This window comes from Eurytemora carolleeae, unplaced genomic scaffold (genome assembly GCF_000591075.1).
Source record: "Eurytemora carolleeae unplaced genomic scaffold, Eaff_2.0 scaffold284, whole genome shotgun sequence".
NCBI lineage: Eukaryota > Metazoa > Arthropoda > Copepoda > Calanoida > Temoridae > Eurytemora > Eurytemora carolleeae.
In genome coordinates this window covers 78,207-101,907 of record NW_019396564.1, presented here as the reverse complement: position 1 = coordinate 101,907, position 23,701 = coordinate 78,207, and the positions used below count along the sequence as shown (strand labels likewise).

Below are 23,701 nucleotides of genomic sequence, written 5' to 3'. Positions count from 1 at the left end.
GGGGGGGGGGGGGAAAGGCAGGCTGCACCTCTATATTTTCATTTCCGCAAATAACTGATAAACATGGATTTGCGGCAGCTGGTTACCTAGCTATATTGCTTCCTGTCCGCACCAAATTTGTCTCTCGGCAAAATGTCTTTAAATATAAATGCTTCTTATAGAGCGCTAACTTAAGTATTTCAAGGGTTCACAACATTGATCCTAACCCTAACATATTAATCATATTTTTTGGTAATGTAAGTAAACATTCTTCTCCCTGGGTCAAAAGTTGTTGAAATTTGGGTAATAGAAACGGAGATTTATTACCTGTTTAACCTGCTGTTGTTGAAATTCTCTAAACATGTTTTGAAGGTAAGAAGAATTTATTTAAGAATTGCACGCAAAACTGCCTTATTTCTGGTAAAAACTGAATTCTTTCCTACCTTCAAAAACAATTTTTAAAAAAATCATCAACAGCAGGTATGTAGAAAGTGTTACTTTAGGTGGAAACTTAGTTTTTGGTAAGAGAACTTATGAAACAGGTTTAGAACAGAATTTCTTTAACAATATATATTTAGGTATCCATCACAAGCAAATTATTATCCAGAGGTTTATCCAAATAAACCCTCTTCAAGTTACGGACATCCTCCTTCTGTTGAATATCCAGACCACGACAAGTAAGCACTATTACATATACTTACTTTCTGCAGTCAAGCTCCATAGGAACATAAGCCATCATGTCGCTCTGATTTTGAAGAATTTTGATAGAAAGTGTATTGCTAAAATGCATGTTAATGTGTGCAGAATGAGTTTACAATTACAAATTGATAATTATTTTAACTTTAAGTATAAAGCAATTAGATGGAAAATAGCTCTTGGCTGTTTTAAATTTTTGTTTTTGTTAGTAGTTTTTACTGGAGGTATTTTCCCAAAGAATTTTCCCAAGGGCAATTACCCAAGTGGCAACTACCCTAAAGGTTAGGTTAGGCCTACTGAGGTGCTACAGGCTACAAGGGGGGGCCAAGCGCTGTGGCTAGGATAGGCTAGGGGGCTTAGTGATGCTGCTAGAACAAGATAGGGGCTTCGTGCTGCGACAAGGACAGACTTTGGAAGTTGCAATTTGGGAAATGCCAAAATTGTGAAAATACCTTTGGAAAAGTACCTAACATCACTAAGTAACAAATACATTTTAAATTGAGTACAAATTTTTCAAACATGAAGCTATTATTTTATTTCTGTACATATCTGAATAATAAGATTAATTGAATTTTGGCAAGTAGCATCTTCCAGTAAGCGAATTTTCCGTAAATCTCCACTTGCTCTTTTTTAGGTCAAAGTTTGATGATGTCAAACATGACAAAGACAAATGCCCTGCCAAATGTACAGACTGCACTGATGAATGTGGCACCTTTAGATGTTCACCTAACTGTGATGACTGTTCTCTTGAATGCGGCACTGACCGGTGTTCCCCTAACTGTGAAGGCTGTGAACCTGGATGTGGTACTGACCGATGTCCTAGAGCGTGCAATGACTGTCCTTCTGAATGTGGAACGGACAGATGTCCACCTGCAGACTGTGGGTGCGACGATGGGTGTGAACCAGTATTCAAAGCTGGGAGATTTAAGTAAGTCCCTTTAAGAGGAAGATGTATGTATGAAGTGCACTAAGCCTGGTTAAGGGTTAGGGCAATATATTTTAAAATTGAGATGGCATTTTTTTCAAATCTCTGAAAATGTTGTAAGATAATTCTTGAATTGATAAGGTAAAAAGCCAGAATATATTCAGAAATATGCAATTAAATGTTAAAAATATGATAAATGAATCATCTAAACCAATCAAAATATAACTTTTAAGATCAAGCAGGGAGGGTGGGTGTAGAGCCACCATAAGCCCTGCAAAATGACCTCCAAGCCTTCTGATTTGCAGAATGACCTCCAGCCCCTCAAAACCATCTCCGTGCCTTTTGCTAAGTCTCCAAGCTTCTGCAATTCTGTCTCCAAATTCAGCATTCTGATCTCCAATAAAAGATTTTTGGCTTTAACATCCACCAAAAGCCTTTTTTTAATATGATTATAAAAAGACAGAAATTCAAGTTTTTCACAAATACTATTAGGTTTTGTTAGTTGGTGCTCAAAAAGTTAGATTTTTACATGATAAACCTGAAAATATTGTAAAAGAATTGAGCTTTTGCAACAAACTTCATGATTTTCTAATCCTTATATCTTTGCAATCCAATGTGATGACCTTAGATATTTCAAACTTTGAATTCGTCAGATCAAATAATCTAAGTTTGAAATATCAAAGCAATTACACCTTCATGTTGCAAAGATATAGTGATTAGAAAATTTGAGCTTGTGGCAAAAAACCAAATTGTTTATTATCAGGTTTAGATTTTTCGACAAAAAAGCTTTTGTTGGATATATAAGCCAAATATATTTTTTTGGAGATTAGAATGTAAATCAGGAGGCTCGGAAGGACATTTTGCAGGGCTCTTGGTGGGTCTTCACCCCTCCTTATCTTCCTTATCCAGCTTAGACAGCAAAGTGGTCGGCCATGACAATAAAATGGTGATTAACTCAACAAGGGATTGAGCCAAGGTAAAAAGGAAAAGTATGCTCACCAGTGATACAAAAGTTCAGTTAAAGATAAAAAATTTTAAAAATTTTATTTCAGTAATATAATCAATCCAGAAGACGATGTATGCTGTTCCTCTCAAGCTGCACGCATGGCCCTTGTAGCTAAATTTGATGAATACTGTAGCAACACATGCGCTGGAGTTCCTCTTGATACTTGCTATACGTTCAATTCCGCTTTCTCGTCCCTTTGTTCCTGCAATGGCAATTTTCCCGGTCCTGATCTCCCAGATACTGACTGTGTTGAAGCCACTGGAGACGTGGGAAAAGTAAAGGATGCCATCACAGAGTAAGAGTTTATATAACAGGGAGCATTGGGACATTATTTTGGGCATTGCGTTGCAAACCCTACCAATACGTGGGGGGGGGGGGGGGGGGGGGGGTAGGGGCTCCCCATATGGATGAGCATCGATTACCTTAGTAAAGGTTTACAGGGTAATAATGCCTATTATAGCTCATTTTTTAACTGCTTTGAGCATAGTTTTTGGTCCCCTCTTCTTTTTCTTGTCCCAGGATCAATCTTAACCTTAACAGGAATTATGGAGGTATATTTGACTTGCATCATAGATTAATCAATAATAAGAGAAAAAACATTAGATGTCGTCTTTTCAAGAGGTTTTCGTTACGCGCATGCTCCAGAGTTCACAGAGGGAGCCTGTTTTATGCCGTATGCGTAACTATTTTGTGCCTCTGCCTCAGGGATATTGTGTACAAAAACCCCCTAAATCTTGAAAAACGACATCTAGTTTTCTATCTGTTATTGCTAATTTATGTATAACTTGTAGCTACAGTCTGTACATTGAAGAGGTAAAGTATATTCTTTTCTTGTTTCAGTGATGAAAAACTGGGAGATTTTCTTACAGAGGCTGAGGAGCAAACATTGGAAGATATTTGTACTTGCTTAGCTGACAATTGTAAGCAAAGGCGTGGCTGGAAAATGTTGTGTAAATGTGTCAAAAGTGCAGCAACACAATAAAATCTTAGATTCTCCCAGAAATCAGGTATTTAATACGTTATTTCCTAATGTTATTTTTTGAACAGGTATTTTAATACTTTTATTTTTAGTTGTTTTTCAAGGTAAAATATTTAATGCAAAATCTAAAATATGACCGTGGTTACTGTTAGATAAAAGTAAACATGCATTTTTATTGAAAATGCAAACTTTTATATATTAGTTTTAGCAGATAAGCTCAATAATTGAGATTTGATTATAACAGCCGAGAGAAACCGTATAATGTATGCAAAAGAATAAATAGATTCTGTACCGCCGTCTCTGAAGTCTCATTCTTTGTGGATAACACTGTATTTCTGTAATTAGATTAAACCCTTATATGTCTATATGTTTTTAGGTGAAATGTTGAAAAGAGAAGCTGCTAGTTTAAGTAACAAGTATGCTGTGATCACCTCTCTATATTTCTTATTTTACGTGTCAATAAATAAATTACTTATTTAAATGTATATTTTTTTTAAGTCCTGAAAACACTTTCTGAATTACTAATTTGTGCTAAACAGCAGCATTTTTAATTGTAAAGGCACGTTTTGTGTTATTTTAACCAATCCTCGATTCACAACAGAAAGCTTTTAACCAGAAATACTTTTCTATAAATGAAGGTTTACTTGAAATACCTCGTTATAAATGAAGGTTTATACTTGAAATATCTCTCTATAAATGAAGGTTTACTTGAAATATTTCTCTATAAATGAAGGTTTACTTGAAATATCTCTCTATAAATGAAGGTTTACTTGAAATATTTCTCTATAAATGAAGGTTTAATTGAAATACCTCTCTATAAATGAAGGTTTACTTGAAATACCTCTCTATAATTGAAGGTTTACTTGAAATACCTCTATAAATGAAGGTTTACTTGAAATACCTCTCTATAAATGAAGGTTTACTTGAAATACCTCTCTGTTAATGAAGGTTTACTTGAAATATCTCTCTATAAATGAAGGTTTACTTGAAATACCTCTCTAAAGATGAAGGTTTACTTGAAATACCTCTCTATAAATGAAAACGAAGGTTTACTTGAAATACCTCTCTATAATGAAGGTTTACTTGAAATTACGCCAAGATCTCTTTAATCATACGCAATACGATTTTGTCTATTCAAAAAAAGAACATGATTTCCTGAAACTATTTTACAGTTATTTAGAATTGGATATAAAATGAATTATTCAAGCTTGGTGTGAGATTTTTTATGTTAAAATATATAATTTTTTGTAAAAAAATTTATGTAAATTAATTAAATTTGACGTCAGATTGAAGTTCGAAATATTTTTACCATCTTCTTGACAACATCAAAGTTCTGAATTTCTATAATGTTTAAAGGGACAGCCTGGCTATGTATGGTAGTTGAACTGAGTATGTAGCGTTGTGGACAAATTCTTTAAGATTCATTTCAGATATATAACTTTAAAAGATCTGTAGATCCTGAGTTTAAGCGCAAAGTCGACGTTCAAAATAAAAATTAATCTTATCATCGAGAATTAGTAATCTTATTCAATTTTTAGTTTCTATAGTCTCTTCATTATTCACAAAGATTTTCTGCAGGTTTTCTGGAATTTTTATTAAAAAGACGACATTTGAAGAATTTGTAGAAATCCGTGAATTATGAAACAAAATATTATAGCATTGATTTATTGACAAATTTCTTTTTAGAAAAATGTTCCTTAGTTTACTTTATTATTTTTACTTTATTTTTCGTCGTCGTTGTTTAATGATTTTTAAAAAGCCAATTCTGAAAACGTACCCACTCAAATTCATGATTTTGAACGTCGACTTTGCACTCAAACTCAGTAATTATACATAGTGGAAACGTTTTAATATGTCTCAAATGAATCCTAAAGAATTTGTCCACAACACTGCATACTCAGTTTACCTACCTTACATAGCCGGTCACTCCCTAATAAAATAATTTTCTGTCCTCATTACTAAAGAGGTTACATTACAAAGTCTTGTATCAGTGAGATCGTATAAATTTGCTTGTCTGTCTGTTTGTATCCAATAAACGTTAAAAAGGCTGTACCGATCGGGCCCAAATTTTGTGTGTAAAATTTTGAAAATGCGTGAAAAGATATGAAATCCGCAATTGTTTTATTTTTTTACTGTTAACGAGAAGATCCAGATGCTCACAGAGACACAATTAATATAGTAAAAAAGTATGTTATAGTTCCACATTTATCTTAATTAAGCAGTGACCATGCAAAACACAGAAATAAAGTTCAAATTAACACTATGTTAGCTCCACACTTATTTTTAAAGAAGTGACTGCAAAACACAGAAATAAAGTTCAAATAATCAATATAGTTCAAATAAGCAAAAAAATAGTTCAAACGTTCACAGAATGTTGATAGTTTGAACTACCACATGTGGCACCACGTACAAAATTATTTCAACTGAGCAATGGGTTTTTAATTTGGACCATTGTCCGTTGGAACTTTAGTCAAAATGAACATTAGTCCAAACGAAGGATAGTTTTTTCTGGTCATTAGTCCGATTGATATGATGCCAAATGATATTTTCTTGCAAAGACGACAAATAAAATTTAATATAATCGTACGGAGCATGAAATGTCTTAATGCTACGCCGACGCAACCGGCCGATGAAACATTTTTATTGGAAAAAATTTTAACTTATTATTAATCATTATTTTTTTGTCAATTCTAGATATTTTATCGCTGTGTCCCGATATCGTAACTATTGTCTTCATGGTACTATAACATTTTGTATAATGGATTCAGGATGGGGTATTTTTGATTTTATGAAAAAGTGACTGCAGGGAGATTTTTTTAATCTATTCTTAAAAATCAAAATTAAAGTATTATAAGGTGCCTGCTTGCTATATCTTCTTGCGGTCCTAATGTTTTCCGAAAAGCGTTTTCTATGAGGTAATTTCCTAGTATACGACTTTTGGAACCCATCTCCCACCTCCTAACAATTTTGTACATGGATCTCATATATAACACATGGATGTTATTGGTCATGTGGCCGCAGCCCCCGGCCCCCTAGCCCCGGTGCTTGGTGTCCTAGCCGCAGTGTTTGGTTTCCTAGCCGCAGCGCTCGGCCCAGAAAGTGTCCTAAACAAACCTAACCCTAAATATATACTTATTTTGATGAAAATAGTTGAAATCAAGGTTATGTACAAAATTGATAGCAGGGGGTCAAAAAATCGTATACTAGGACGGACCCTTTCCATGAGATTACCTAATAACGAAGGATTAAAATATTAAAACTTTTAATCTGTAACGTTCAGGACCTTCTGCCCCTTCTAAGGTTCCTACATAACCCACCTGTAGATAAAATTGTGTTCAATCTGGCTAAATCATAAATTGCTTTGATTTCAGAATTTTCAATTCCATGGTTGAATCTAGCCCCCTAAGGAGCCCTGAGAAGGGGGAGAAGGAGAGAAAGAAATCAAGGTATCCAATTATCCTGTCTAGTAACTATTTTAGAGGGTCTGTCGACAGAGTGCTTTGTCCGATCCACATCAATACACCCTTCAAACATTTGTCTGATCTAGGATTTAACTGAAAATTATTATTTCCTTATCTGTTTTTTCTTTTCAAAAGTGACTTGCGGATTTACAAAACAGAGACAATTTTACGAGACAATTTAATCACTTTTTCACTTCACTAGGATATTAGGATTTAAGCTTTATTGTTCATCAGATATAGGTTTAAAGGACACTGTTGTGAATCAAGATAAAGTCGTCGTCGATAGTTCCTTGATTATAGGGAGAGTCCTTTGATAGTGATATTCCCTTGATAGGGATAGTCCCTTGGTTGGGATAGTCCCTTGATAGGGATAGTCCCTTGATAGGTATTATTATTATTATTAAAAAAGCACTTCTGGGGATGTTTTGGTCCCCTAGGAAGTCACACCCATCAGTACTTCCCCTCACGATACGTGTGCAATCACGCCTGGGGTTGTTCGTTTGTTAATCGCTTAGGGGATGTCCTAATTTAAACCCTGGATGTAAGCGCACCGGGTGTAGGGATTTTCGAGAACCTAAGTAAGCCGAATCCCCAGGTTGACATCCACCAACCCACCCACCCCCTCTTGGGACACAGGCCCAGTGTTGAGGGTAGTTTATTTCTTTGTAAAATCGTTCATAGCAATTTCCAATAAAATTTATAAAGGAAAAATATTGGTCTGGCAACTAATCTGTAACATTTGATTTTAAATAATAATTTGTTCAGTTATTACTATATTTGATAAAATAATATAATTTCTTGATATTTTGGACTTTTCTTAGTTTCATATATATCTATTTTATAGAGAGGGGAGGGGTCACACTTATGTATCTTACTTTTTAATTTTTGAATTAAAGTTTCTAGTTGCTATATAATTAAATTCCTGCAGGTCAAACAGCAGAAATAAGGCCAAATCAAGCTCCAAGTCGAGATCTCGCTCACGTTCCAGGTTTGTAGGCTTTCTTATCTATGTAATAAAGCTCTTCGCTCATCTATATATTTATATATATTTTGGCAAAAAAAAATATTACATACGCAATCACACTAAAATGAATCTTGGTTTTGAAGTACCGAAAAGAATAAAAAAATTTGCCTACTGATGTCCATTGTCAAATTTTTATTTTTTTCTGAAATATATACTCACCTCTGTATTAACTTTTCAATTTAATTAACGTGTCGAGGTTTTGCAGGGGATAGGTATAAGGTATAATGTGGATCAAGCATTAATCTCAATATCAGCTATTCTAAAGTTTTCAGCTCTGGACAATTTTTGATTTGCAGAAAATTGTCATTAGTCTTTAAAAATCTGCTTTAGTCTGTCAAATTTAGAACTATTATCTCCATCAAAGCTTAAAAAAAAGATGATTAATGGATATCACCGTTGTGAATCAATGATGAAAAAATAACTCTATTTAAAAAAAGTTCTTAGAGATATTCGATTTTTGTCATTTTTCGCTGTTTCAGATCTTATTCTAGATCCCGATCTAGATCCCGCTCCCGCCGTCGATCTCGTTCCAGGAAACGATCTGGACGAAGTCGATCTCGAAGCCGATCTCGTCGATCAAGATCCAGATCTCGTTCTCGAGGGTAAGAATCTCTATAGTTTGGATATTATTTAGATAATTTTAATGAAGTAGAAGTAGGACTTTCTATGGACTTATTTAGAAGGAGGAGGTCTAGAAGTAGGTCTGGTTCTTTGGACCTCGAAGGACATCGTCTCCATGTAGCAGATTTAGACAACTCAGCGTCTAAACGAGACGTGGAAAAGGTAGTTTTGATAATTTATTGATCAGTCATATTTATTTGAAATCCAAGTAAAAAGTAACGAAGAAAAAATATAAAAAAAATATTTTTTGCTTGAAGTATCATAGAAATTACATAAAAATGGCAAAATTTGCTTTTGACCAGCCATTTGAAAAATTAAACCCGTATCTAATAAATAATGTAGAAGATATCTTCGCATTTCTAGCTTGCAAAGTGTTCAATTTTAAGACTTGGCCCTTTTGTTTCTGTTGTGTAAATCCGCAGGTCAAAATAGTTTTTCGAGAATAAATTATGGAGGCAAAGCTTTTATATGTACTGTTGTGAATCTGACAAACCCCTCCCTCCTATTATAGAATAAGAGTCACCTAAAATTTCGTCTACAATTCCTTTAAGGTGTTTGAGAAGTATGGAAAGCTAGTTGAGGTGTGGATGGCAAGATCTGTGCCTTGCTTTGCTTTTGTGGTTTTTAAGTAAGTTTTTGTTAGCGTATCTATATATATATTTATATATATGAAGTTCTAATCTCTGTTTGTCTGTTTCTTTGTTTGTCCGATCATAACTTAGGAACCCCTTGACCGATTTGCCTGAAACTTTGATTGGGGAACTCATATTATAATTCTGGAAAAGCTTCAGAGCTGTTATATTATTGCTATTATTATTATTAGCATCATTTAGTGTTATTTTTTATTATTATGATTATTATTATTATTATTATCATCATCATTTTTATCATTCAAACTACAGTTAAAATATTAAGCCTAGGCAATTAACTTTTGTCTGCTTGGGGTTCAGTGAATCATATCTGATTGCTAATTTTGTTTTTAAGGATTCAGTGTGTTATTTTCAAATATGTAAAAAGTCAGTAAAATGCCGTGGAAAGACAAAGTAATTATAACAGTGCACAAATATATATATTTAGGCGTAAAGAAGATGCATACGAAGCTTGTCGGAGTGCAGATGGTTTGGAGATATGCGGGAGGTAACCATCAACTTTAACTCATGCCACTTTAATGCAATAAGCGGATTGCGTTTCTTAAAAGGACTGTCAACGTGATTTTTAGTAAGCGGCATGTCTGATTCACAACTCTATTTTTTAAACCTTAATTTGATAAATATACTGTGAGATAACGTCGCGCGCTTCTCTGTCTTAAAAAGTTTTAAACTCTAATAAATCCTCCACTGTTTGAATCAAAAACTAAAACATGGATATCGAAATCTCTCATGATCAGACAAAACTTTATTTTCAGGGAAATTTCATCAAAATTATTAAATATATTAAAATCATAAACTTTATCTGTCTGACAATGGTTTTCCTCTTCTATATATGGCTTACTGAGAGCGGTTCAGAATAATTAAGATAGTTTTTTCTATCTCATTTTGTAATGCCTTTTAAACGCTTTCATAAAGAAAAATATAAATTCGTGTTTTTTTGCGGAATTCCGTTTACTTGCATCGAAAAAAAAAATCATTTAGTTTGTTCATAAGTCGGAAATTTTATATTGTGATTCTTGGGATCATGCATTGATCTCCGGTTTATGGAGACCTAATTCTTAGGATCATGCATTGATCTCCAGTTTATGCAGACTTACTGATTAATTTAATTTCTCTTTAATGTCCCGGGGGGGTCACATCCTGCAGGGATAACTAAAATTGAGGAATTAAGCATTTATACCTAAATTAAAAGTGCCCACAATGGATATATAGATGAAACAACAATAATCAATTATACTCAACCCAAAAAGTTACAACCTCTAGATAATTTAGATTTTGTGCTACAATTAATCTTCTAGATCTGTTCGTGTGACAGTAGCCCGGCCCCGAGCTCGACGTGGAGGAGGGGGAGGTGGTGGAGGAGGGGGTTCCTTTGGTTCAAGAAGAGGTGGATTTGACCCAGATCTGCGATGTTATCAAGTAAGTAAAACTTCTCAGTTTAATCCTCCAGATTAATTCCTTTGCATAATCCCTTAGTTAAATTATTCAGATTAATCAACCAAATAAATCCCCAAGGTTAATCAGCCAAATTAATCCCAAAGGTTAATTACCCAGATTAATCCCCTAGGTTAATCCCCCAGATTAATCTCTTAGGTTAATCACCCAGATTAATCCCCTAGGTTAATCCCAAAGGTTAATCACCCAGATTAATCCCAAAGGTTAATCCCCCAGATTAATCTCCTAAGGTTTATAGTTGTTATGATTTCAGTGTGGTAATCGTGGACATTTCTCCCGAGATTGTCCGGACACAATGTTTGGTTACAAGCGTAATATTAAATAGATAAGTTAAACAATTGTAATCAGCTAACAATTCTATCAAATACAGAAGTATTTTTGAAAAATTTACGATCTAGTGGGATAAAGGAAGACTTGTTTCATGTTTCAGTTGATTGTATATACGCTTAAAATTGAAAAATGCTCCATTTTTCTAGACACCCAGTAGGATATATAATTTAGCTTAATTTTAGAGCTGGATACAGAGCTCCGCCAGCCGGAGCCCGCCGCTCTCGGAGCCGGAGCCGTAGACGATCCCGTTCCAGATCCAGGTACACTAAAATGGGAGGGTTTACCAAAATTAAATGGTGCAAAGGCTCAATTTAAAATCGATATTGATATCAGTCGGTACTAATTTACATCGAATTCAATTTTTTTCATATTCACTAAACTCAAATTACAGCTGATGTTACAGACCTAATTTAAAGAATTTGAGCCGACGCTCAATTGAAACCGGTTTTTTTGGCGGATTTGAGACACAGCTCTAATTCATTAAATTCGTACTCTGAACGATTTGAGTTCCAGCATCCAAGTACTTTTGGATATTATTATTTATTTCACACCAGTACTTCCCAAATTGAATAAGTTCTTGTAGGATTTAAACTATTAAAAAAGATTGGAAAAATTTTTTTTTTGTAAATTTTATAAGTTCCCGGCTCATAAGTTTATTTTAAAACTGTTATTTTTAATTACTTCAGGAAGAACTAATTCGTATTTTCTTATCCTACAGATTAAAGTAATTCTGTTTTTAGTTTGAAAATCCGACCAATAAAATATTATAATAATTAAATAATATGAAAATATTGATTTTAGGAGGCGTAGGAGTAGGAGCAGGAGTTAGTGGTTGAAGGAGAAGAGTAGAGTGACAGTTCAATTGTAGGATTGTCCCTGGAGGCTGGTTAATATTGTTGATCATTGTTGAGAAATCAGAATCAGTTCAGAAACAAAATTCAATTTGTGATTGTACCCTTTTTTCAATAATTCCCTTTAAGATGACATCTGAAAACTTCCTTTGGCCAGTTTCCAAAATAGCATTTTTTCATAATTTCCCTTCACAGCCTAGCCTCAGCGCTAAAACTCTGGGTATTCTATATGCAAGCTACAGCGTTCACTACAGCCCTAAATATTTTTTGTCAAAACCTCTTTCCGATTTTCTTTAGTTAAACCCATCCTAAGATATTAAAAAAAACTCTTTTTGTTCTTTGACAAATTCAACTTTTGGAAACAATTACTCGAAGGAATTCAAATTTATTATTAGTAGTAAACCTAAATTCGACATGTTAAATTATTTTTTCTCTGCGTACACAGCATTGGGAAGAAAAATCAAAATGTTACCATTTTACACTGTACAGTAGAACAGCAGCATAACAACCTTCATGTACAGTATGTACGATTGTTCGACACATGGGTATGTCTCTCCAAAATCTGAATTTTTTCTCAAGCATGAAACCATTTATTTACAGAAGCAAAATGAATTCAGCTTAATATAGTGCAGTGCTTGGAAGCTGAAGTGATTTATATGTAAGTATTAAAGAGACTGTAAGCGTAATTTCAAGCGACCCTCCATGCACACAGATGGCAATGACCGATTCATAATGGTATGGAACCGATAAAAACCATTATCGGTTTAATAACGCAGAAGATACTGTTGTTTTTCAGGTTTAAAAGTGTTTGTTTCTTATAATTCCCATATTTTTTCCTACTGTAGAAATGTGCAAGTCACTTTTAAAGAGAAACTACCAATGTAAATAATCATTATTTAAAATAATAAATATTTAGGTCTTATTCATACTTAATCAAACAAAGCTTTAAAGGGTACCGTTCTGAATCGGGCATTACCATCTTTGCATGGAGGGTTACCTGAAAGTACTCTAACAGTCACTCAAAAATGCTCTCCATTTCATATTTTCCTTAGATTTTTAAAGTTATTTTCCTCTTTTTTTAAATATCCTCCTTCAGAATGTAGATGTTGAAATTGAGTTCACTGTATAATATACCGACAAATTTTAATTTCTTGGTTAAAATGTGTTTAATTAATGTGCCCACTGCCTAGGTCACTGGGTTTGGTGATCTTAATATTGCATACATTTTGTTGAGCTCTCATTCCCCTTAATCTTGCATACATTTTGTTGAGCTCTCATTCCCCTTAATCTTGCATACATTTTGTTGAGCTCTCATTCCCCTTAATCTTGCATACATTTTGTTGAGATCTCACTCCCATCTCAAATGTTTGTAAAATACTCCATAAAACTATAAAAGTTTACATATTACTTGTGTTAACTTATATTTGGATGGGGAAAAAAGCGGTTCAGGGTTAAGAGTGTGTGTGTGGGGGGGGGGGGAGGTTGAGTTTTATTTTGAAGAATTGAAAAAAAAATTTATTGCTTGTTTTGTTAGAAAGCTGGGACAGCAAATTTGTTAATGATAGGTAAAGATTGAAAATGATTTCCTTAAACAATAAATGATTTAAACCTTAGCATCATAATTTAATTTGAATTCTTATGTGTTCTTGGTAAATATTTAAAAATTAAATTACTTGAATTTCTTCAACTGTAAGTTCAGGTTTATAAGAATAAAAACACCCCCCCCCCCCCCAGTCCCCATCCACTTAACAATATCAAAATTCAGTCCATTACTCAATTTTTTAACAACAGTACCCTGCTTTTAATAAATAATTTTTCATCCCAATTAATTTAAAGAGCTGATTTCAAAGTTTATAGGAAATTAAAAAAATCCTAATTTCTTCAAAATTCTTGATGATATATAATTTTATTTTCTTCAAAGTTTTTTTTTCAGAATTAAGATAAATGATTTAAAATCTTGTTGAACCGCCATCAACACAGAACCACCTTATAAGTTTATTAAGGGTAAGCACTCAAATTTTGAATTATCTATTTTTAAAATTTTACTATTTAACTTGCTAATATAGAAAGTTTACTTGGCAGGTTGGATTTTAAAAAGTTAATAATTTCTTGCTGAATTATATTTAGTTTTGAGGAGATTTTTGGAACCAAATTAATGAAAAAAATACAATTATTTTGTTCAACATAACCACGAAATTTCCATTTTGTTATCTGAAATTGGAATGTCAAAAGTGAATCTTGAACTTTACCTTTACTTAATAAATGGATAACAATTTCTAGAGGTTGATTGTTAATGGTTGTCATGGTCATGTTTTGAAATTCTTTAAACTTCAAATGCATTTTCTTTTTATTTTTCTTTTTAGAGAATCTGTATAAATTAAGATGAGGACTAGAAAATCCAGAGGAGGTGCTTCTCCAAAGAAAACCTCCCCCAAAAAAACTACACAAGAGAAGTTGGCTGCTTTAAAGGAGACATCTTCTCCAACAAAGATATCTTCTCCTAAGAAGAAATCTTCTCCTAAGAAGACATCTACGTCATGTTCTCCAAAGAAAACAGTGTCAAAGAGAATTGCCAAGAAGAAAATTGGTACCACAGAAGAAAGTAAGTCTAATGAAGATAAAGTTTTAGACACCAATAATGCTGTTGAGATGGAAGATGTTGAGAATGTGGAGGATGTAGATAATGATGGGGATGTTTTTGATGTTCTTGACAGCCAGGATGAAGAAGATGTTGAAGATTTCAAAGACAATCCAATCAAAGATTTGCAAGTGAAAAACAAACAAGAAGATAAGGCTGAACCTGCTGATGTTGAAGATGTGGAAAATATAGAAGATGTGGAAAATATAGAAGATGTGGAAGATGTAGAAGATGTAGAAGATGTAGAAGATGTAGAAGATGTGGAAGAAATTGAAGATGTGGCAGATGTTGCAGATGTAGAAGATGTGGAAGATGTAGAAGATGTGGAAGATGTTGCAGATGTTGCAGATGTTGAAGTGGTTAAAGAGGTTAAAGAGGTTAGAGAGGTTAAAGAGGTTAAAGTGGTTGAAGAGGTTGAAAAGGTTGAAGAGGTCGAAGAGGTTGAAAAGTTTGAAGATGTGGAAGATATAGAAGACAAGGAAGATGTAGGAGATGTAGATATTAAAGATGTTGAAGATGTTGAAAGATGTTGAAGATGTTGAAGATGTTGAAGATGTTGAAGATGTTGAAGATGTTGAAGATGTTGAAGATGTTGTAGATATCGTAGATGTTATGGATGTGGATGATGAAAAAGTCAGAGATCAAGAAGAAGTAGGAGAACAAGAAGATGTAACAGAAGAAAAATCTGCTGAAGAATCTGCAGAAGAAGCTGCAGAAGAAGCTGCAGAAGAAACTGCAGAAGAAGCTGCAGAAGAAGCTTCAGAAGAAGCTTTAGAAGAAGTTGCAGAAGAAGCTGCAGAAGAAGCTGCCGAAGAAGCTGCAGAAGAAGCTGCAGAAGAAGCTGCAGAAGAAGTTGCAGAAGAAGCTCCGGAAGTCAAAGCAGTAGAAGAAAAAGTTGTAGAAGAATTTGTAAAAGAAGCTGAAGGCAAGGAAGCAACAGATGACAGTGGTAAGGATATTGCAAAGAAAGTAGGTCCTGACAATTCTGAATCAATGAATACTGGAGAAAACTTTGACATTGGAGATGTTCTAGATTTTGAATATGAAGATGAAGAAGAAGATAATCCAATAGAGGAAAACAAAGTTGATAAAAAGAATGAGTCTGAAAAGAAACATACCCTTACAAAGGAACATTCTAAAACAACCAAGAAACAAGTAACATCAATTGCCCCTAAAAAGGTTCCTGCAAAGAAAGTATTAGAGGAGGAGGATGTTGAGCTTCAACTTAATGCTGAAGATGATGTTGAGCTTCAACTTAATGCTGAAGATGATTTTGACCTCCAAAATGAGGTTACCAATGATAATTTGGATTCAGATATTATTATCGAAGATAATGACATTGAGATCATAATGGACTTAACTGAGGAAAGTCCACAAAAAAATGCCAGCAAGGGGAAGGTGTGCGAGAAAGGGAAGTCCATAGATTCAGTAAAGAAAGCTGCTAACAATAAAACAGAAGATAGTAAAGAAATTGAAGAGCTGCTAAAATGTTTGGTTAGTATATATTTGATAAAGAAATATCATATCAAAAATCTTTTTTTCTTGTAACATTTTGTTTACATCTTTTCACTGTTCAGGTTTGTAAAAATATCTGTGTGAGGGGGGTTTCTGTAAAGTGCTGTGGTTCACAAGCATGCAGAGCTTGTGCTACTAGAAGGGTAAGCAATGATACTGATTGAATAAATGGTAGATAATGTCTCAAATCTCTTTTCCCAGAAATTCTTCTCTTGGCCCTGAAGGAATATTTGAGACTTATTTTCAAAAAGCAATTTTTTTATTTATTAAGTCTACTGACCTTTCTTCAAAAATATTATCTAATATTTAGGTGTTGGCCTCTAAGAACTGCTTTAAATGTCCTAAAGCAATATCTTCAGATGATTTAGTCAATGACGAAAAGCTCAGGTATATAATTTTGGACTAAATCAGTCATGCTGACGAGGAGGTAATAAGTAGATTATTATAACTTTATGAATATTACTTCTGAAGTAACTTGACTAAGCCTATTTTTCAAAATAGTACATTGAATTACTTTAAATCATAACTTCTGTAGTTTGATTTACATGATATAAGATTATAAACTGAGATTTTTGTGTTTATAAATTGTTCAGAAAAATTTAGTGTTGTGTGTGGAACTAATGTTCCTCTAATCACTACTGGATGTCAAGAAAAGAAAAGATATTAATATGAGGAGTGGTTTTCTATACAGAAAATAATCTCATTTTGTTCTGGTGCATACAATTCAAAAATAGATTTCTGTTCCTGAGTTCAGGTTTTTTGAATTATTAAGAGGCATATACACAGAGGGCTTAAAACAAATCACAAGGCCATTGTGACTTCAACAATCTTTTAGTTGCCGAAAAACTGGTTACAAATGAAATAGCCTTCAACGGCTATTAAAGACTATCACATATATATTTCTGGTTACCAGGTCAGCAGTGCAACTGTTTAAAGCAGGAAAGAGTATCCCAAGCTCTGCAATTGATGCTATCAAGGTAAGTAATTGTGAAAAATGTTTAACTGTTTTTTAAGTATAATCAGTTTTTTTAAAAACAATATCTATCTTAGAAACGACTGAAAATTAAGCAGGTGCAAGAAAAAAATTCTGCACAAAGCAATCCAGTCGGAACAAAGAAGACCACTGAAGTATCTGCAAAAACAAGTGGTCCATGTGATAAAATAATCCTCAGACCTGCCATGAATGATTTTGAGGAACAAATAACTAAGGATAGTGCATCACATTCTTGATATGACAATACAAGTCTTAAGTTAAACAAATAATAGAGTTTATTTAATATTTTTATTTAATGAAGCTCATATGCCATCTATTCCAAAGTAATGTTCTAATTAGAATTTGTTGTAAGGAGGTTTCAAACTTTGGTTAAGTGAAACTGTTCAAAAACACTTTTCATGTCAAAGCCTTTATTGATGAACACATTTTAATCTTACTAAAGTTTTAGTTAATGAAACTTGCTTTGATGGTGATATAGTGTGGTAGTATACTCAAGAAAAGATTTCCTGAAAATGTTTACACCATCACATAATAACTTATGTGTTTATGTTTATGTTAGGATTATTTTCAGGACTCCTGGCGGAGTATATAAGAAAATTTCCGATTGTTGACATGATATTCATTTGGTTGTATATATCACATTAATATACAGAGTATATGATATTCAATAATTACGAATATCCAGTGAATCAAGATTAAAAATAAGTACCAGTGCAACAGAACAAACCCATAAAAGGGACTAAATTCAGTTTGACACCTAGTTTTTAAAGGATTGAAAAATTATTTGGACACAAGAACAGGTCAGAAAATTATGATCTAGTATGTGAAGTCTGTTCTTAAGAGCCATTAGATGACATCCTTTATGTCAACATAGGGTTATAAAGTTAACTATTCCAAAATTTGATTAGTGTTATTTGCAGTATAAATAATCAAAGCTGCTTCATTCTTCACAATCAATTCTCAGAAACTTCAGAAAATTCTGTTATCTAGGGCTTGGGTATTCAAAGATAAGATAAATTAAAAGATAAGTTTCTTAATTCAAATTAGAGCTAGGATGTATTCACCTGTCTTCAGGCCGATGATGAAAATTATTTCTAGGGCTGACTACAAAAGTAGATCTAAAATCAATTGAAAATTTTATTATCTAGAGCTTAGGTATTCAAAGATAAGATAAATTAAAAGGTTGTAAGAAATAGAATAATAGAGAGAAACAACTCATCACTAGAGAAATCGATTCAGTTTCAAAAGTTCCAGCCTCTGGTGATTGTTTGATTGACCTTAGTTTGTAGTTACTAGTCAATGTTGCCATCAAGGTATTTGATTTCTGAGGCTAACTTATCAATTTATTGGAGGATTCCACATGTTGTGTAACTTATTGTCCTAGTCAGAGATACAGCTCTTTATAAATATATTGAGGCTAGCAGATTGTATGTATCACCAGTTAAAAAACTATCATTTAAAAATAGTGGCCCATTAAAGCTGTGCTTGCTAAGATTGATTTTTTATGAGCTGTAAAATCTGAAACTACTGGCTAAAAATTAGTGTAGGAAAGAGGTCAACCACTCAGTTAACAGATTCATAACTTCTTTGATTTCTAATTCTAAAAGAGTTGAGAAGTATGCAAGTTTGTAAGCCATCCAGGGACTAAAGATGGAGTGAAACTTGGTAAGTCAATCTACAAAATTTGAAAGAAAATTTCTGAAATTAAGAAATATAAATTCTAGTAGTTCAGACAATAACTAATTTAACTTAAAAAATCAGTAAGCTTTTAAATTTACGTGCTAGTTTTTTCAGAATATTTGGATATTCCATTATAGAGGTGCTGATCTAAGCTTTCATAATTATTTTAGGTTCATGTTATGTCAAAGACTAAATATTGAAGTGACGGTGGTTTAAGCTATAATGTTTTATTCTGTAAAACATCTAAATAATTTAATTGAGAATCATTTGATCATTGACTGAAAATGGGTGACTTGGACCTTATGTACAAGAATTGTGATACAAATTGTTGGTTCAAAAACTGACATCCAACAAGCTTTTTGTTGTACATAATAAGAAAATGGCCATTACATAGGATTATAGGCAAAGGAAGCAAGATTTAACAATGGCCAAAAACGTTTACTAATAATTTACTTGAATGGTAGAATCTAGTCTATTGTTTTTGACAATTCATCATCTTAAGTTTAATAACTTCAACCAGTCTTTCCTCGTGGTAATGTGGTGAACTGATAGATTTATGTTTCTTTGGAGTTCATCATCACCAAGCAGAAGCTACTGATAATGCAGGTAAATCTTTTATTCTGTTATTTTTCTCATTGTGTAGTTCTAATTATTGTTGATGTGTTCTGTATTCAATCATGTGTCTTGATTTCTAAGCATATTTGAAGTATGTCAAACTTATATTAAAATCATTGGAGTTGTTAGGTAAGTGGTAGCATAATAAAAAGAAACATCTGATCTGGATTAGAATAATCTTAAGTTTAATTTTAATGTATTGATAGAAAAAATTTTTTTTTTGGGGGGGCATGAAGAAATTGCAGCAGGCTACTGTTATTTTCTGATATAAAGTTTGACGCACTTAGATGCACTTAAAGACAGGTAAGTATGAAGGCTATTATTCTGCCTCGGAGCATTTTTTGAAGTGTTTCCCGTAATAACCATCATTAGTATAACAATTTGTGTTGTTGGCTTAAGGTGTTGAAAAACACTATTTATACAAAAGGAAATCTTAAGAACTCAAAATAAATTCAATAGGAAACTGAAGTTTGTTAGATATAATAAGCACCAAGAATTAAAACAGAGTTGTAACCTGAAAAGCTACAAACATCTTTAAATCATTTTAAATGTTAGTAAGGATAACATGAGGCTGGAATAAGAGTTGCAAGTTTTCTTGAATATTAATGTGTATAGGTTTGTATCTAAATAGATAGTTGTAATAATTAAGACACATCTACTCCTGCAAATACTACTATTCTCTTTGTATCGCAAAATATGGGACCTGGAGATTGGCAGTATGCTCCAGGATCTTATACAGGATAGACATTAGAGCTTAGCTCTGTTTATCCCATTAAGGCCTGGGAATTTATACTTCATTGACAGCTCTCTAGATATATCTTACCAGGACTACCAGAGGACTATGGAGGACGCCAACCTCCTTCCCATCTTCAACATTAATAATACACATCAGAATCCTCAGCATCACTAAGGATATCAGAAGACGCTCTTCATTCACCAATTGGAGCATAAACAGAGTTACTGGGCCCTTGGAGCAGCTGAGGTGTTTATAAGCAGAAGCTCTATGATCTCAGGTTGATCCTCGTAATAGGGACACTCAAGGTACAGAGCAACCAGGACTTCTAGGATATCCAGGACACATAGGAACTAGGACATTTAGAAGCTCCACCTTCTCTCAATAGATACACCCAATCTATGGAGCAGCTAGAATACAAATATAGACTTAGGACTAAGAATGGCTAACATAACATGGACTCGAAGAGCAGCTCCAGTAGTTAGAGGAGCAGCTGAAGACACAATAGGATCATCCCAGATTATAGGAGCAGCTAGGATAACAGAGACTTGGAGAGCAGCTGAACGAGATAGAGTAATAGAGGAAGCTACTTGGACAGATCCTGAACTGTAGCAGCTGAATATCTATAGGAACTTATTAAACATTGCAGATGTATTTAATAAATAAACTATTAAATTGATCAATCCCAATTCATTTATACTCTGAGAGATGCTAAGAGGTTATTAATGGGATCGATACTAATTTGAGAGTACGGGGATCTAGAGTAAATAAACCCTGAACCATGGGTGCAATTGATTGACCTCAAAACTCCCTAGGATTGACATCTGACTTGTGTTTGATTGGAGACATTTATCACTACATTGTTCAGGAAGTTAAAATATATGAAAATATCCAGTTCACTCTTTTAAACTCTATGCCCCACAAAGATTGAAAAGTTTACCTTATGCTAGCAACAGCAACTAAAAACCCAGAACCTAACACAGAGGAGACAGACAAACCTTATCATATATCATAAACTGTTAGAACCCTCAAAGCCTCAACCTCAAGATTTTCAAGGACTTCTCTGCTATCTAAAAGATGTTTCTGGTCAATGCCTGAATGTGAGATAAATTAGCAATAGATTTTAGTTTAGAGTAAATCCAGGTTAAAGAATCCAATATTTCTGCTGAGAAGGCAGATGAAGAGTGGGTGTTGACATCATCCATAACATAGATTTGGTAGCAATTATCATAATTTCCTTTACCTTAAGACCTACTTAATGATGGGGATTAAGCACCTCAAAGGCAGCAACTGAGAAGAGATGATAAAGATGATAAAGATGATAAAGATGATAAAGATTATAAAGATTATAAAGATCACAAAGATCATAAAGATCATAAAGATCATAAAGAACAATACTAACAAACAGATGAAGGGACTTCTATGATCTGAAAGGAAATCAAAGGGATGGAACCTCCTGTATCACTGAAAACTCTGGAACATTTAAAGTACATACAGCAAAAGCAAGTTGCATACAGAATGCACACAAACTACAGATGATCAAAAAGGACCGTACACCATTTAAACCATCGTTCAAACACAGCCTTGATTGTGGAACTTGGCAGCATCAATCAGAAAACACTCAAGTATCTCTAGCGATTTTTAAAACTTCCAACTAAGGATGTTCAGAAAATGGAGGAATTCAATGCTTGATTCTCACTTACTCAGTTATTTTAAGTTTTTAACTATTTGTAAGCATTGGATGAAATAATTAATATAATAAATGCTGATATTTTATTAAGTTAAATTTTAAAGAAACTGTTTCTAGATACTTTTAGACCAAACTTAAATAAGTAGCTTCTTCATAGACGCTTTACTCTATGCAATGGTCAAAATATTTGCATACAATCTTTATACTGGGTATTAGGAAACCAATGAACAGATTGGATATGTGGAGGGGCATAGGATCTTTAAATAATGAATAGAAAATGGTGTTCAATTTTGTATATAAAAAGCATTATCTGAAATAATAAAAACTACACAACAACTTAATCAAGGTTTGTATTTAATTGTTGGTCTTTAAGATAACTAAATCAAACAGTTGTGTGACTTTTCAAGTGATATTCAATTTGTTGAGTGGCATGGCTTTTTACAACAACACCCTTAAATAATCAAGTCAGATTATGGATAAATATAATCTGTCACAATATTTCTAGATTGGTTGTTTGAATGGAAATACTGGGAAGACTATTCACCTGTCATATAAACCTCTTCCATTAGTAAATCCAAACATCTGGGAGCAGTATCATTTCAGTCATGATCAGTAAGTAAATATATCTGTAGAAACCTTAAGATATCTTCAGTTGACTTCTAACAAAAAAAAGTTGTCCTTATGTTTCTGACAAAGCGGTAAAAGCCCAAATAGAAATAATTACATATCTTCAAGCGATCCTTCATTGGTGAGATATGAATAAAGGCTCAAATTCCGAATTAAAATTGGACAATTGAGAATTTTTTTTGTATCTTTGCAACCTTAAGGTGTAAACCTTTAAGCACTCAAACTATTTGATTATCAGTTTGAAGAATGCAAGGTCTACAACATCAGGTTGCAAAGACAAAAGGATTAGAAAATTCGAATTTGTGGCAAGTGTTGATTGTCTTCGTACTGACATTTATTCCCTTTTATCTTGAATAAAAAATTCCGACCGAATTGACTTGAGTAATGAGTATGTTAACTTTTACTTCTTCCTTCAGTATAAACTTCTCATCATGCATTAATTCCAATCCTTCTTATAAATTAAAACTAAAAGTCTAGGTCTGTCCAATTTCATAAAAACGGTAAAAATTTGAATTGGTTAAAGGTGTTTCCTGTGTAGAATGCAAATTGCACAACTTCAAAGTAGGAAATATATTTTTATTTTTATTACATCATCATCATCAGTTCTTGGACAGATTTGACCTTAAAAATGAGAAACTTTTTGAACTCATAAACTTTTAAACGTATTTTACCGTATTAACTTTGTTAGTTTTTTCTTAGAGTTTGTTTATTTTTTATTACAAAAAAGAGATCTGTAATTGTTGTAATTAAGGTCCTCCATGGGAACAGGGGAGCAAAACTTTTTCTTCACCAAGGAAGATGGCTCAGTCATCCGTAAGTTTTTTTTTACAATCTATCTATAAAATTGGCCTGTATGTCTGTTTGTTTGTATCCAATAAACGTCAAAACGGCTGAACCGATCAGGCCCAAATTTTTTGTGGGACATCACGTGACCACAGGGAATGTTTATGCATGATTAAAATAAAAAAAATGTGATTTAAAGGTTTTAATTTTGTAAAAAAATTAAATTCTTGAAAATCCGCAAAATTCTTTTCTTCTTTGTTTTAAAATGTAAACAAAAAAACATGTTCACAATTTAAATAGAAGATGGGCGCGAAGCGCCCTAAAAGCCTAGTTTTAAATATTGTTTTTGAAAGACATACATCTTTCATTCATCAAGTTTCCAATAAATCTTTGTCCAAATGAGAAAGTTTCCGTTTTCTGAATTTTCTAGCCATAGAGCTTGGCGCTTG

The 23,701-nt window shown here is 33.3% G+C and overlaps 4 protein-coding genes across 5 annotated transcripts in view; all 4 read left to right on the top strand.

The window, feature by feature from the left end:
• The window catches only part of LOC111705578 (uncharacterized), a 6,956-nt gene extending 2,888 nt beyond the window's left edge, over positions 1 to 4,068 (top strand). Inside the window, exons 5-9 of one of the 2 annotated variants that reach the window (XR_002766047.1) lie at positions 558 to 656; positions 1,310 to 1,603; positions 2,653 to 2,901; positions 3,447 to 3,653; positions 3,962 to 4,068. Coding sequence is in view for 1 of the 2 variants with exons in the window: in XM_023478168.1 (XP_023333936.1) it covers positions 558 to 656; positions 1,310 to 1,603; positions 2,653 to 2,901; positions 3,447 to 3,588 (784 nt within the window). In the remaining variant the exon portion in view is untranslated. The remainder of the gene's footprint in view (positions 1 to 557; positions 657 to 1,309; positions 1,604 to 2,652; positions 2,902 to 3,446; positions 3,654 to 3,961) is intronic. The other variant, XM_023478168.1, reaches the window with a different exon arrangement.
• A 2,889-nt stretch (positions 4,069 to 6,957) lies between these two features.
• Positions 6,958 to 11,962, top strand: LOC111705574 (serine/arginine-rich splicing factor 7). Its single transcript, XM_023478165.1, has 10 exons — positions 6,958 to 7,031; positions 7,975 to 8,034; positions 8,562 to 8,672; positions 8,751 to 8,853; positions 9,243 to 9,319; positions 9,769 to 9,828; positions 10,640 to 10,760; positions 11,050 to 11,107; positions 11,309 to 11,386; positions 11,928 to 11,962. The coding sequence occupies exons 1-10, from the start codon at positions 6,970 to 6,972 to the stop codon at positions 11,960 to 11,962; spliced, it is 765 nt and encodes a 254-aa protein (XP_023333933.1). The 5' UTR covers positions 6,958 to 6,969.
• Positions 11,963 to 14,359: 2,397 nt separating this feature from the next.
• Positions 14,360 to 15,113, top strand: LOC111705573 (uncharacterized protein PF11_0207-like). The gene is made up of 2 exons (XM_023478164.1): positions 14,360 to 15,055; positions 15,105 to 15,113. The coding sequence occupies exons 1-2, from the start codon at positions 14,360 to 14,362 to the stop codon at positions 15,111 to 15,113; spliced, it is 705 nt and encodes a 234-aa protein (XP_023333932.1).
• Positions 15,027 to 23,701, top strand: part of LOC111705568 (uncharacterized) — a 19,798-nt gene continuing 11,123 nt past the window's right edge. The window contains exons 1-8 of the mRNA XM_023478155.1: positions 15,027 to 16,109; positions 16,193 to 16,273; positions 16,441 to 16,517; positions 17,044 to 17,107; positions 17,181 to 17,339; positions 19,357 to 19,410; positions 22,348 to 22,454; positions 23,221 to 23,282. Of these exons, the coding sequence (XP_023333923.1) occupies positions 15,123 to 16,109; positions 16,193 to 16,273; positions 16,441 to 16,517; positions 17,044 to 17,107; positions 17,181 to 17,339; positions 19,357 to 19,410; positions 22,348 to 22,454; positions 23,221 to 23,282 (1,591 nt within the window). The 5' untranslated portion in view covers positions 15,027 to 15,122. The remainder of the gene's footprint in view (positions 16,110 to 16,192; positions 16,274 to 16,440; positions 16,518 to 17,043; positions 17,108 to 17,180; positions 17,340 to 19,356; positions 19,411 to 22,347; positions 22,455 to 23,220; positions 23,283 to 23,701) is intronic.